Below are 14,713 nucleotides of genomic sequence, written 5' to 3'. Positions count from 1 at the left end.
GCCACAGAACTGTGGCCTTAAAATAACAGATTCTGACTGAAACTGGAACTTTGCAGTGATAAATACTATGTAAAAGTTATGGTCCATCTTTGGTACAAAATAAAAAAGATCTACAACTGTGGTGTAGGCAAAGTAAAATGTGTTTGACGATGACATCTTTCTTTCCCTGTGCAGGTGCCTGTGTCAGTGGCCATGATGACTCCCCAGGTGATCACCCCTCAGCAAATGCAGCAGATTCTCCAGCAGCAAGTGTTGTCTCCACAGCAGCTTCAAGCACTTCTCCAGCAGCAGCAAGCAGTTATGTTGCAGCAGGTAATGTGGGTTACCTGCTTTGGACTGTTAGCACAGGGCATTCACACAAATGTCAGCCAGATTTTATGGGTTTTACTATGTAATATTTCCTTGTTCATTACACCAAAAAAGAATGAAAATAAATGCAAAACTTCTCAGTCTTTAAATTTCTTGTTTCAATTGCAGAAGTGTGAAATTGTATTTTGAAATATTAAATATTATATTAAAAACAGCAGCAGCAGTGGCAGATGCATTAAAAATGCCAAACAAATTGATATTCAAATTTTCAAGTGCTTAGGCACATTTTAATTGTAGACCTGCCAAAGGAAGTGAAAATAGAGTTGCAGATAATTGTTGCTTTAAAATTCATAACACTGTAGTGCTCCCTTTAGTCACATAAATGGATGCGGTTATGAAATTTGAACATAACAGCTTGTTCATCAGGGGAAACATTGTTTTATTTTAATTTTTTTTCATACAAAAAATTGGTACCAGATAAGGCTCAGAAGAGGAAGGAGGTTGCTGTTTCCTTAGTACAAAATCTGTCAGTTAGGTGAAAAATGCATGAACTTGTTATTCATACAGTAATGATAGTGTCAATGATCATGCCTTGGTGTAACGCAGAGTGAATTTTTGGGTGCATGCTTAATTGTCATACAGAAAATTATGTGTCTGTTTGTCATAGTCATAGCTCAATCACTGAACTGTATGTTTAAACATTTTAATATCCAGTACCATGATCATTACAGGCAATTCACCTTCAGTTGTGAATCCAGCATCCTGCTAAGCAGATTGACAGATTAATTACTTTTTTCCCCTCAGAAGCAGACAGTTTTGTTTGGCCTTAGTGACTTGTAGGTTTCTTGCAAGTGGATGAGTGCAGCTTCTGATGTGTTACATAGGACATGTGAGGAACTTAGGTATAGTTATTTGAGGAGTTAATTTGGCTCTTGCATTCCCTTTAGAATACAGATTTTCTATACCCTTCTGTTTAGGATATTTTGGAATCTGCATTGGAAAATTTCAGAACCGCCTTGGAAAAAAATGTATGTAGATCTGCCTCTTCAAATCACATTTTTTTTGTTATGAGGTGATTCTTAATGGCTACTCTACCATATGCCAATCTAGAAGAGTTTAGGAGATTTATAATACTTGAAACTTTTGCCTTTATTTATTAAAGTCAAAATGGTTTATTCAGCAACAACTACAAGAGTTTTACAAGAAACAGCAAGAGCAGTTACATCTTCAGCTTTTGCAGCAGCAGCAGCAACAGCAGCAGCAGCAGCAACAACAGCAGCAACAACAGCAACAGCAGCAGCAGCAGCAACAGCAACAACAGCAGCAGCAGCAGCAGCAACAACAGCAGCAACAGCATCCAGGAAAGCAAGCAAAAGAGGTAGGAGCTAAGACCCTTGCTGATGCATACTAGTCTGAGCTGTCAGAAGCTTGGAAAAGACAAGATCAGTTTAGATCTTTTCCTTTGCAACTATCAAAGATTTGTTCTTATGTTTTTACTGGGCTTAATAGCAGGGCTGGTATAATTCTCCTGCTCCCCTTTCTGAGACACAGGATTTGAGCAGTCTAGTGCTGCTGTCGTCTAATGTTCGCTAATGAATCCGAGTGTGCAAAGAACAAGCTGTGTGGTGGACTCCGTACTGATTATCTTGCATTTACAGGCAATCTGTGTTGGGGAAGGAGCCTTACTTTGCTCAGTGGCACAGCTCAGAGAGCATGCAAATTTAGTCCATGGCTGAAAAAGAGCGACTGAGCACAGATTTCAAAGTCACAGGCCCCTGATTAATGAACTGCTACTGTAGGTTTGAAGTGGCGAGTGGAAAGTTACAGTTTGATGTACTCATAAATCAACCTGACAAGTGGGTTTCTCAGGCCTAGCTTGCACTTGTCAGCAAACTGCATCAAATATAAACATAATACAAACAAAACACGTTGAAGTAGTTAAATTGATCAGCAGGTATCCTAGACGTTGACTTCAAGCTGCCTATTATGCAAACGTCGAGGAAGCAGTTGTGACCTCCTGAGGCTTTGTTTCTGTTTGGATTTGTGAATAGAATTTCAGACAGCCATCAACTACAGAATAGAAATTGCTCCCTTATTTCTCCGGAGGCTCTGGGCAATCCACATGACTTGCTCCATTATGCAGTCTGTTTTCCAGTGAGTGCATCAGAAGTTTCTCTTTTCCCTAAACTAGAAAAGAAAGGTCTTCCACAGCAGCTTGTCTTTTTCTGAAGTGTGACTGCCTTCTCATACCCTCCTGAGTCTTTGTAGACTCAAGTTTGTCTTGAAATGCCTCACAAAATTGGAACCTATACTTTTGCTCCATAATAGGGCACTTCATTGCCTCGAATGCCATGCTCCTTGTAATATATTCCAACAAGAAAAGGGAGCAAGCTAACAGGCCAGTGAAAGGAAGGCTACATCCCAGTTTACTAACAGATCACTGGAGACCATGTTCATGGGCCACTGCCAACCAAACTTAGTCAACTGGAAAAACAAGAGTGCCTTCAAATCACGGGCTGCTGTTAAAAGTTACACTTTTAGCATAGATAAATTTGTTATCATCTTCCATGAGCTGAGCTTTTTTTTTTTGTTTGAATTAGTTGTTATATACTTTCTCTTGACCCTTTTCTTTAGCGTGTCATTAAGTGCATGTTGCCATTTTCCCTAACACCTAATAGCTTGAATGAGTATAATAGAAAATTTCAAATGCTTTCACTGCCTGAGTATTCTACAAATAGCATTATTATTTAATAACTTAGATTAAAGAGAAAGAAGTTGGTTTTATGGTTTTGGCTTTCTAGCCTTTACTATACACTTTACTTTTTCTGCTGCATTTCCTTTTTCTTTTTCTTTGTAGCAGCAGCAGCAGCAGCAGTTGGCAGCGCAGCAGCTTGTCTTCCAGCAGCAGCTCCTCCAGATGCAACAACTTCAGCAGCAGCAACATCTGCTGAACCTTCAGCGTCAGGGACTCATTTCTATCCCGCCTGGCCAGTCTGCTCTTCCTGTCCAGTCTCTGCCACAAGGTATTTGAATAATATGTGATTGGAGTAATTTATAAATTCACAACTTTTTAACCATTCTATTTGCATCTGAACTTCAGAAGTTTCCTGTTATGACACTTAAACATATTTTACAATTGAAACTTTATGATATTACCAAATTTTCTGGAAGCTGATAAATTTTGCAGCATACTTTTATGAAGAAAAGCAGCTTTTTAGTGGTTTTTTTTCCAGATGGAAGGTGCATATTTATTGACCTTATATGCTGAAAATAATTTCTAATAGCATCACAATTCAAGAATTGTTGCTTTTCTCTGGAATCACTGAAATGTGATTTTGTGGAATATAAGGAGATAGAAAATACTTCAGACAGTGATATTAAAGCCATTCAAAAAAATCAGGTTTTTTTTCTTTTTCTTGCAAGAAGGTAAAGTGTCTGGCATTGAAAAGCACTTTGAATCTTCAATTTATGACAAGAGAATTTAGGGACAAGCCTTAGCATTCATTTTCTTTGCTATTCCTTTGTATGAAATAGGTTAAATATGACAACAAGTTTTGAAGGTGGTGATTCCAATAGCAGTGAACTATGACTGACAAATAACAGTAAAGACTTTCTGAAAAAAAAAAATTCCTTTTTCACTTTGATCAGGATTTCTCAGTGCTGAAAATGAGCTCAAACTGTACTACCTGAAAGAAAATAGGGCACACACTTTTGAAAAGTAAATTAACTTGGAGATAAATGCTGCTTACATTTTAAGATAAAGTCAAAGTCTTCCCATCTAAGGACTCTGTCTATAACCTGCAAGGTATGTGTTTCTGTTTGTTTTACCATAGAGAGTTGAGCTAAATGCCTGTCATAAAAATTACACAATAATCTGATCTCTGGTGCCCCAGTCCTGAAATGAGCATTGTTTAGACTGTGTTCATGACAGGTAACATTATTTTTAATTGGTCTTTATGCATGTAATTAGCTCCTCCACCAGCTAACTATTATGAAATCGAAGCTTCAGGAATAGATGAGCAAAAGCAGAGTACTCACTATATAGAAAACAGGGTATACAAAAAAAACCCACAATCAGACCAAACCAAAACAAGCAAACAAAACAAAACAAAAATCCAAACCAACAAACAAAAACCCCCCACACCTGAAAATCAGAGATTCCAAATAAATGTGTTAATTTCATACGTTGTGTTGTGTGAAAAAGCTATGACACAAGCATATCCACAGTCATAAAAACCACGATGAAAAAGAGTCCTATTACACTAAATATTATTTTTTGTGAATAGCAGTGGGGAGATAAGTTGATTCATGTATTTGGACATGTGAGACTGGTAATGCTGGTTTCTTTTTGCACAAAGTCACACTAGACCTGAATGGAAAAAGGCAATTGAAACACAACCTCCCTCCGAACAGCTTTACCTTTTGCAATCTCCTCTTGTGCCATCTGTTGCAAGAGGAATTCCTCAGGTTTTCTCTCACATTAAACAATCCCCACAGATTTCCCTCAGCACTCCTACCCAATTGCACTGATATTCATTAGTTTAATGCAACACTCATTCATCCACTTCTAGAATAAAAACATAGAAAAAATAATAGCTTTTAAAATAGTTTTTAGGAGAACTAGTAAACAGTTCTTTTTAGAAGCTTTCTTTTACTCAAAGAATTAAGTCCAACTGAAGTCATGACAAAAAAAGATTTAGAGTAAAGAAAGAAGAAATAATGAAATATTTTGCAGTTAATATAAATATGGATTGTTGTTGTTAAAGTAAATTAATCTATTTTTTTCTTTTGCCTTTAGTTTTTAGTTATAATGAATTCCAGACAAGTATTTAATTCTTCCATTTTTTAAATTAAACTTTAGAATTGAATGAAGATAATACACACTAGATGTGGTAAAAGGATGTTTTTCTCCATCTGTTGTGCTGCAAAAGATAAAATGTGTAACACAAATATTTTTATATGCATCCATTCAGATTGCTGAGTTATGTGGATGACTAGAACACTGAAAGTAACACACAAGGATTCAAGTTTATAAGTTATTGGTCATAAACAGTCCCATAAACCACAAATTACTATGGGCAAAGAGAGCATGGGGGTTTTATCTGTTAGTATTAAAAGGTGTAACCTAAAAGTACACCTGTTAGGTTTGTAGGAATAAACAGTATTTTCTTCAAGTATAGCTCCTGCCTTTAAAGAACGGGAATGTTTACCATGTTTTCTTGGTGGCCAAGTATCGCAAATAAGATGCAATAGGTGTTTTAGCATCTATTTTGTGACAAGGCCTTCACTATGCGGTATCCAAAAGCAGTGGCTTGCTTTGAGTTGCTTACATGTATTGCTGCATTGATGCTAGTTAAATGCAAAGAATTTTAAATCACAGCAATAAAAAACCCCAAACAAACCAACCAAACAAAAAGCCCCCAGACTCCAAGTTTTGACTGGTCCATGTTGGGAAATGAAAAACAATTGCATGGATGGCTTTTATAAGTGATAGATTTATTAAGCATTTATTCAAACATAAAAATAGAGTAGATAGAGGTGAAAAGAGTTATGAAACTAACCTCAAAATTACCAAATTCTTATTATTTGTAAATTTCGTAGCAAATCAGTATTTGCCCTTTTCATTAGAGTCCCTAACTTTTATTCCACTCTGGGTCCTCTTTTTGATCCTTTCCTCTGTAATGTAGTGTGATATTTTAAATGTTGTCATAAGCTATGAAACTTTAAAATTTACCCCACTTTTACATCTAGACTGAAATATTTGTCAGCCATTTTATAGGTAAAATGTACAAGTCTCTTGTAAAAAGAGACTTGGACTTTCTTAGACATGGAAACCACAAAATTGCCATAACTTACCATTAATTACAATCCATTTATTTACTTTATATGTTTTAAATGCCTGCCCTTAATTCTTTTTATCCTAAAAGGCAGCCTTTCAGGGTGCTCTGAAGAAGTGATAAAATTAACCAGCCTGAACCTAGTCAGAAATTTCTTTCTGATAAAAAAAAAATAAATATCATGGGGGGCTAGGCAGCCTGGAGGCACAGCTCCATCCATAGCTTCCTGCAGTGGAAGGGGCTGCCCAACAGGTGCCCAGAGGGGCAGGAGACCCCTGCCCATGGGACAGGCCATTGCTCCAGCTGCCTCTGGCCCTCCTGCATTCACCCAGCTTATGAGGCGACTCTTTCTCAGCTCTCCCAGCACCCCAGGTTTTACATCTTCAGTGAAATTTCTCTCTGTTGTGTCTGCAAGACACGATATGTTTGCCCTCTATTATCCAAACAGGTGGGTTTATTCTTGGTTTTAATTTTTTTTCAGTTCAAAATTAGTTTATTTTGTTCAACAGCAGGAGGAAAGGAAGACTTTGAAGTAAATAATGTACTGTGTATATCATGCCACCTAAATGAATACCTTACTTTTCATTTTGATTTGTGATTACATTTGCAGGTAGCTTATTTACTATACTAAAATGGTTTATTTGCAGTGTTGCTGGAACATACCTCATGAACTCAGCGGTAGTTTCTTACCTTCATTAAACAATTACAACTAGTATTACCATCAATCCCGTTACCCATCTCTCTAATGCAGTAAATTAAAGCCTGGCTTCTTTGCTTGATTCCTTAAAACCTAACTTTTCACTATACAAATATGATATAAACTCCAGTTTTAGGACTTACATTCCAATCAACTCTTTTTTGTTTTGCCGTTAGCAGAGTTTGCCAATGGTTGGTATCTAAGGTATTGAAGCAGGACACAAAGCAGTAGTCTAAAAATGAGCTGCTTTCACATTAAAAAAAAAAAAATTAATCCCCTCCAACCACTTTGTTTCCACACTACCTCTAGAAATTATTTCTGTAAATCACTACTAGTCTGTTTTTTTACAGCTTTCTATACTTCATGGTGACACAGCTGTATTACTGTGCTTTTTCATAATTTTTTGTTGAATCTGTTTTAGTGGTCTGAGTTCATATGTTCTCAAAATAAAACATTATCTAATAAACAGATTTGCCAAACAGTAAAAAACAATCTTTACGTCTGTCTACTATATCTTGTTTACCAAACAAAAATATACTCAGGGAGTAGTTTGAATGAATATATACTTTCTAGTACTTTTCAGAACCAGAAATTTGAGCTCTTTTGTAAAATAAAAAGAGCACAATTTTGATTCAGACTGCATCTGCATTTTGAATGTTTTGCATTCCACCAGATCTAGATACCACGAGCATGTCTTACCTAATTTGAGTTGAGATGAGATACAGAAGACAGTATTAGATTTTAAGATACCTCTTGACCAAACTCTGTCAGGCTGAAAAACCTGGCTGTGAAATCAGATCTTTCCCAAGAAGCTCTCTGGGCTTCACATTCTTTTTTGCATTTAATTTACTATTCTTCAAAAGAGAGATGTCAAACTTACCAAGTCTGACAGTGACATAAGGTGTATATATTTCTGATAAACTCTTCATCTTTCAAAATCTGAATTTCCTATCTTAGCTGCATGTTTGTGGCAAGATAAGAGAATGCTCACAGCCCTTCTCTTGCCTGTGTTTTGGGAGTCTTTACTTCAGGCAGAAACATATTGTACTGGAGGTTTCCATGACTTCATGAAAACTCGAGCCAGACAGCCCTAACACATATGTATGAATACTTTCAACAAGACATTGCTGTTTGTGGCCTGGGATGAATCCTGGAAACTACAAGTTTCCAGGCTGCAAGTGAAGTAGAGAGCAAGTTTAAGCTCTGTCTGCATAGATCTGGTGGCTAGACTCCAGAATAGTACTGTGCATATAGCAGAGAAATTTGAGGAGCTCTTCAAATTTTGTGTGGCTACCCATCACCCCAGAAGACTGGCAAGACAGTCTCCTTTCTCCTATCCAAATCCTCTGATTTGTTTTCTACAGTAGAGCTGGATAAAGAAATATAGTGGAGAAATTTGATGGTCTACACTACATGTAATTTCACTGCCTGTGTTGAGGAAGTTGTAAATGGGCCAATTTTGCTAATAACTCCAAGGTCGTGAGTTTGATTCCCGTATAGGCCATGCACTTAAGAATTGGGCTCAATGATTCTTGTGGGTCCCTTCCAACTCAGAATATTCTGTAAAATCTGTGAAATCCAAGTGCTGCTAGCTTTCTAGTTGGCTGGTACTGAAAAACTCAAGTCGTCACAAGTGTGTAGCTCAGCACTGTAGTTGTTGTTGGTTTTGTTCTTCTAAACAGTGTCTTTGGGTTTGCCTCTTAAGGACATATTTTTAAATGGAATATTTTTTTTAAATATTACAAAGAATTAATGAATACATGAGTGTCATTAATTAAGGTCAGATACATTCTGATAAAATGTTTAACCTGTTATGATCTCATAGATTATTTAATTTTTCTCTTCTGATTTTCCTCCCTCCAGTCTTCTTCCCCTTTATCCAGCTCTTGTTAAGTGTTTAAGAGATTATCAGTGTTTGTATGCTTGGTGTAATATGTTTTTCTGTTTTCCATTATATGTTTGATTAAGAAGAATTATAAAACCTAAGTTAACTGTAGATGTATTGAGTTATGTTTGCATGTCAAGAAATTGAGTAAGCAGACAACAAAAATCTTGTTTGAAGTAAATTTAGGGTTGGGGTTTTTTTTAAGAAGTAGTTGCAAGTTCTTTGCAACTTTCACTCTTTGATCCTTGTTTTCAGAAGAAGTGTAAAATTGATGATTTTTAATTGACTGTTTACAACACAAGACAGGATAGTTACATTACCTGAATTCTAACTGAAGACGAATTTATGTTTTACTACATGTCGATTGTGTGGAAAAACAGCATCAGCTTTATTGTTGGCATTAATCCATTAATAACACTGAGCTCATTATATGAAACTCTTTACTTTGTTATATTAGTGGGGCTCTCTTTCATTTTATAGCTGGCTTAAGTCCTGCTGAGATTCAGCAGTTATGGAAAGAAGTGACTGGAGTTCACAGTATGGAAGACAATGGCATTAAACACGGAGGGCTAGACCTCACTACTAACAATTCCTCCTCTACTACCTCCTCCACCACTTCCAAAGCATCACCACCAATAACTCATCATTCCATAGTGAATGGACAGTCTTCAGTTCTAAATGCAAGGCGAGACAGGTAATTCTGATGAGATTTCAACTGTGCTTCTCATTTGACGTAAAGCTGTTGTATAACATCATAAGTCACGTTATTTCCAATCACAAAACAACACTTAATACAGGTTACTTAAGAGACAGCGGAGACCTGATTTTTCAGAATTGTTTATCAATATGGCATAATTTTCAATAACAATATCTAATTGTGCAGACACAACAAAATTACCCACCTGTGGTTTTACAACACCTGAACTTAAATCACAGAATCGAGTGGGCTGGTGCTGAGTTGTAAATGCACATTTGCGGGCACAATTTTGTAAGGTGCATAGTTTCATTCATATTTGAGTTAACACACCTAGCAGTCAGGCCCTTACTGTTGAATCACACTCCTGGTTTCATTGAAAATGTACATCTGTATGAGTTTTCAGGGCTGTAATTCAGTGCAAAGATTCTATGTTAATAGTGCTTCAAAACAGTATATTAAAGAAGTTCTCATTTGGTGCTTGTGAAAAGAACTACTGCTTTTTCCTTCTTTTGTGCATGACAGTAACACAGTTGACATATTTCATACAAATTTTCTGTGGTGTTAGTGTGGAATTCCACTATATGGATAAAGTTAAAATCATTTTTCAGACGTATTGACAGATATTCTTCATTGTTCCTTAATTTCAAGTAATGGATTAAATGCATACAAGAGTACATAGTATCGGTAGCACTTATCAGTGAATATATTAGTGTAGTCAGATGTAGATGATCATAATATAAGATGAAATTTAATTTATATAATGACTAAATTTTTTCAAATAAATATTCCATTTAATTATTTTAATTATTAAGTTATGAGACTATGATTGAAATGTCTCTTGTCCTCATGTGACTGTGAGAACATTTTTCCATCATTATTTTGTATTAATTAAATATCTGAATGCATTTATAGTAGTACTTCTAGTTAGTAGTACTTTTGTGGTTATATCTCACAGAATGTTTCTTTGCTTCAGGATGCGTAGCTGATGCCCATATATGCAGAACAATTCCCTGAATTTCTTTGATAACTTATCATGGATGAAACTATTGCAGAGGTTCCAAAAAAAGATACAGAATACAGCTAGGGATTTTTATGAAGCCAAATAGCTAATGGAAGCAATGTTTATGAACAAAAATATTTATTAATGGAATCAACTTTATTTTTATACACATTTAAGTAGAATATTCAAATAGTTTTTGAACATTCACAATATTCATAAATTCTGACTGTCGGTCTACAGTATTTCTTCTCAGAATTGATCACTTGTGAGTGTATTTTTTATTTATAGGTAAATGTTACACCAAGGTCATATGGCATAATTAGCATATGGTATTATACAGTCATCTTGTTTTTTCGTCCTTTATTAACAGTCATCTTTGGCTCTATTTCTTCTCTAATTGGAACATCATCTAGCCTTGGCAGTTGAACTATTCAATAGAACGATTAAATTTTTCTGACTGCTCTGAGCTAAATTGACCTGTTTTGACCTGTTTGTCACTGATCGTAACCTGACAGGCGCTAGCAGCCTCCAACGATTATGGCTTTTGAGATGAATCTGATGCCTTATTCTTTTGCTACAGCTCGTCACATGAGGAGACTGGGGCCTCACATACTCTCTATGGTCATGGAGTTTGCAAATGGCCTGGCTGTGAAAGTGTTTGTGAAGATTTTGGACAATTTTTAAAGTAGGTGGATTTTTATTCATTGCTACAGAATTGTTTAAGGCCAGGGAGAGAGAGAAAGATGGCAAACAACGTTTTACTGTAAACCATAGCAGAGATGTTTTTTTTTGTGTATTTCAAGCAACTGGATAATCAAGACTATTGGCAGAGGGTCAAATTGTTATCCTTTCTTTCATGTCGAACACTTTTGCAGGCCTTTCAGTAGCACAGTGTTTAATCCTCTTATTATCCTTTACTGAAATGGAGCTTCTGAAAATTTGAAGAAATGCTTTAGATTTTATATTGGATAGCAGGAGTATGAAAAAGCACATCCTAAACTCTGATAGTTTGTGCAAAGTGGGAATTGATGTGTGTAGTATAAATAAAAAAGCACAAGGGACTAAGCATGACCATTTAACTCTCACTTGCTAATCTATTTTTGTTTTTATTCTTGTATGTGCGCAATGTACATAGGGAAAAAACCACTATGAACAGGTGGGTTTGCACCTTTCAGGACTGAATAGTGATGTCAAAAGTTTTCATCTTTCAGCATTTGTTTTAGGCAGTTATCATCTAAATCACAGCATTTAGAAAATAAAATACACAGCTCTTTCTTTTCATCTACAGCTTCAAACTGCAATGGGTTTCTGTATTTTTTCCTTTTTTTAATTTTAAAGTATTTACTAATATTTCTGTGTTCATTTGAATTTTCAACAACAGCACTGATTTTCTACCCATGTACATTATGGACTAGTCTTTGTTAGAAGAGCCATACTCATTTGGCATGCAATAGATCTTAATGGAAAGCTACAGATAGGCTTATATAGATGAGTAACTTCAGGGGCTGAGACTCTTATGTTGTCATGGTGCAGCTAACAGGGTGAATGAACTGTTTCATGCTTCATCAACAATTAAGTTAATTAGCTCATTTGAAATTGCACTGCTTTGTTGCCAGGATGTTGGCAGAAACATCAAAAAGATGTGTTTACAAACGGTAAACTACAGGGTATATTACAGAAGCACCTTAACAGCAGACCATAAGCACTCAGTATAACAATAACTTTTATAATAGAATTACAGCAATACTATTCATAAAGTATTTGCAGTGCTTTCTCCATCTTTCACTTTTAAATGAAGTAACCTATACTGACTTGCAAGTCTTAGGTAGGTATCACTCTTGATAAATTTTTGTTTATTAGCGCATTAAGTGGAATGTCAGAACAATGGCTTATTATTGGATAAAACTGTATAGGATTCAAAAGAACCTGATTTACATAAGTTTGTATTTAAAAGAAAGTGAAATCTCCTAAATTCAATGCAGTGTTCTAAGTATTATTAATACTAAGAATTTAAATGCATTTAGCTTAAGCGTTCTCCTTTTCAAGAAAAACTATATTTTTCTAAATACATCCATCTATGTAGGCTATGGTGATGCTAATTCTGTGGGCAGACTTTGCACATCCATTATGTCAGGTCTCCTGTTATAATCCATGATCACTAAAACCATTTTGATTAAGGCAGTGTAGTGCTAGGTTTACAGATGTCCTTGCTTTCCTGAACCAAATAACCCTGGAAAATGTGAAAGTGACATATAACATCTTGATAATTCTGGTGCAGAGTCAATCAGGGTTTACAGCAGTGTCATGGCTTTTGTCCTATACACCAGCAAAAAATGTCCAAGAATATTTTGGTGTTTCTTCTTTTCATTCAAGTCTGTCTCTGTGCCCTGAAAACAAATAAGATGTCATGATGCTGAATAGGTGAGTTTGTTTATGAAATAGAAGTATTCCTTCATTTTACACTAGTGCTAAGATGGAAATCAATACGTAACTTTAGATTAGATTCTTTAGTACCTTTTCATGTTCACACTAATGCAAAATCCCCATTACAATTAAAAGACATTTTCTTTCAATTAAATATCAACTTCTAGTCCAAAGTTTGACCATTTTCCCAACCCATTAACTTTATAGGGGATGACAGGACTAATGGCTGTAGTTTTCAAGGCTTTGTTCTCAGTCTAATCTTTGCTGCGATGTTTCAGGTTCTCTGACTTGAAACAATATGATACCTGTGTTAAGAGAGTTAATGCAAGTATATTGTACCAAAGTGAAATATTAATAAGGTACACTACCCCAGTCTAGTACTGTGTATTTCTGTAATATGCTTATGACAACTTTGAAGATTGCCTGGTTTATGAAGTGAACTGCAACTTCTGCTCAGAAAATGGTTTACCTAGCAGCTTGATATTAAAAAAAAAAAAAAAAAAAGCTGAGCATCTGAGAAGAAGGATTAAGACAGAAAACGCCAGCTTTGCTTCACTTTACTAATAATGGAGAGGATTTAGGGTAAAGTGACAAATAACTCTCAGTAAATGACTTAAAGCTACAAAAGCCATTTTCACCTTCATTTTTGTTTATCCAGTATGAATTGTTTTTAAGATAATTCGAGGACACTACAATTAGCTATAATTCTTTTGAGGTATTCTGAATGGCTCAAGAAGTTTCACATTGAGTGCTGTGGACTAGTTTCCTATTTGGAAACATATGCATTGGTTTCAAGAAAGTACAGCTGATCTTCTTCATAGTAAATTTCTGTATATGTAACAAAACCTAAACCTATATCTTTACTTTTGATACCTTTCGACTACAGACACAAACCCAAAGTTTATATTTCTTTGTAAAATGGTGTTAGATTATAGTTGCTCATGCAGGCAAAACCAGTTTGACTGATCGGTAAAACCAACTTTTGGCTTAAAAAACCCTTCAAAATGTAAATCAGAAAATGTCGTGACATAGCTAGAAAGAAGATGACAAGATTTAAAGAAAAGTCCAGGCACTGACACAATTAGAAAAGTGTCAAAAATGCTTATGAAAACTCGGAATTTTGCTGTGAAACAAGTGTTGACAGAAACTAACCATTTGCTGGTCTCTAAGTGAAGAACCCAGTAGACCTGTCAAAGCATTTATATTATTCTTCATGATGTTTTTTTAAATATTAGAGTGCAATAACGTATAACAAAACTTCAGAATATTTTGTCTTCAAAATTAACTATCATTCCATTGGTCCTAAGTCAGTTTGAGTAGGAAGGGTTTGACTTTTAAGAGCTTAAACCAAAAGGTTTACAATTAAACCTTCAGCCAGTAGATAAGTGTTCTTTAACCTGCATGCGGCAGACGCCAGCAAACATAACACAAGCTACAGTACAAAGATGGGTAGTGTTTTTATCTATAGAGACAAAGCAAAAAAAATCCTACTAGAGAAGATAGACCAGCTTTCCAACAGATTGTGTTTATTTCTGGGGCAAGAGAGTATGTTTAAAAGTCTACAAAGAATAGTGACCAAGCATCATTGATCAGGATGACAGAAACAAAACCATATAAAGAAATAACTTAATGAAATATAATTAGTACCATAAAAATTGCTGCGGGTTGGTTTTTTTTTACATTGCCCCTCTTTCAGCTGCAAAGAAATATACAGCATTGTGTACTTTCTTAGTTAGTGTGCATTGTCAGGTTTTTTTGGTCTTTGACTAGATGATGTGGCTGTAAAATTATGACCTCAAGAATCTTCTTTGAGCTTGTCAGAATGTTGTTTCTTCTGGTGACAGTGCCACCATCTCTCAAAACT

General features: G+C 35.6%; 1 protein-coding gene across 9 annotated transcripts in view; it reads left to right on the top strand.

Moving 5' to 3' along the window:
* FOXP2 (forkhead box P2) overlaps positions 1-14,713 on the top strand; it is a 407,653-nt gene that overhangs the window by 346,941 nt on the left and 45,999 nt on the right. For 8 of the 9 annotated variants that reach the window (XM_032688017.1, XM_032688020.1, XM_032688019.1 and 5 more), the window contains 6 exons: positions 175-312; positions 1,490-1,687; positions 2,261-2,263; positions 3,167-3,332; positions 9,209-9,422; positions 11,006-11,110. In XM_032688017.1, the coding sequence (XP_032543908.1) occupies positions 175-312; positions 1,490-1,687; positions 2,261-2,263; positions 3,167-3,332; positions 9,209-9,422; positions 11,006-11,110 (824 nt within the window). The remainder of the gene's footprint in view (positions 1-174; positions 313-1,489; positions 1,688-2,260; positions 2,264-3,166; positions 3,333-9,208; positions 9,423-11,005; positions 11,111-14,713) is intronic. The other variant, XM_032688023.1, reaches the window with a different exon arrangement.

This window comes from Chiroxiphia lanceolata, chromosome 5, assembly GCF_009829145.1.
Source record: "Chiroxiphia lanceolata isolate bChiLan1 chromosome 5, bChiLan1.pri, whole genome shotgun sequence".
NCBI classification, from domain to species: Eukaryota; Metazoa; Chordata; class Aves; order Passeriformes; family Pipridae; genus Chiroxiphia; species Chiroxiphia lanceolata.
The sequence above is the reverse complement of the archived record's forward strand: the minus strand, read 5'-3'. Positions and strand labels throughout refer to the sequence as shown.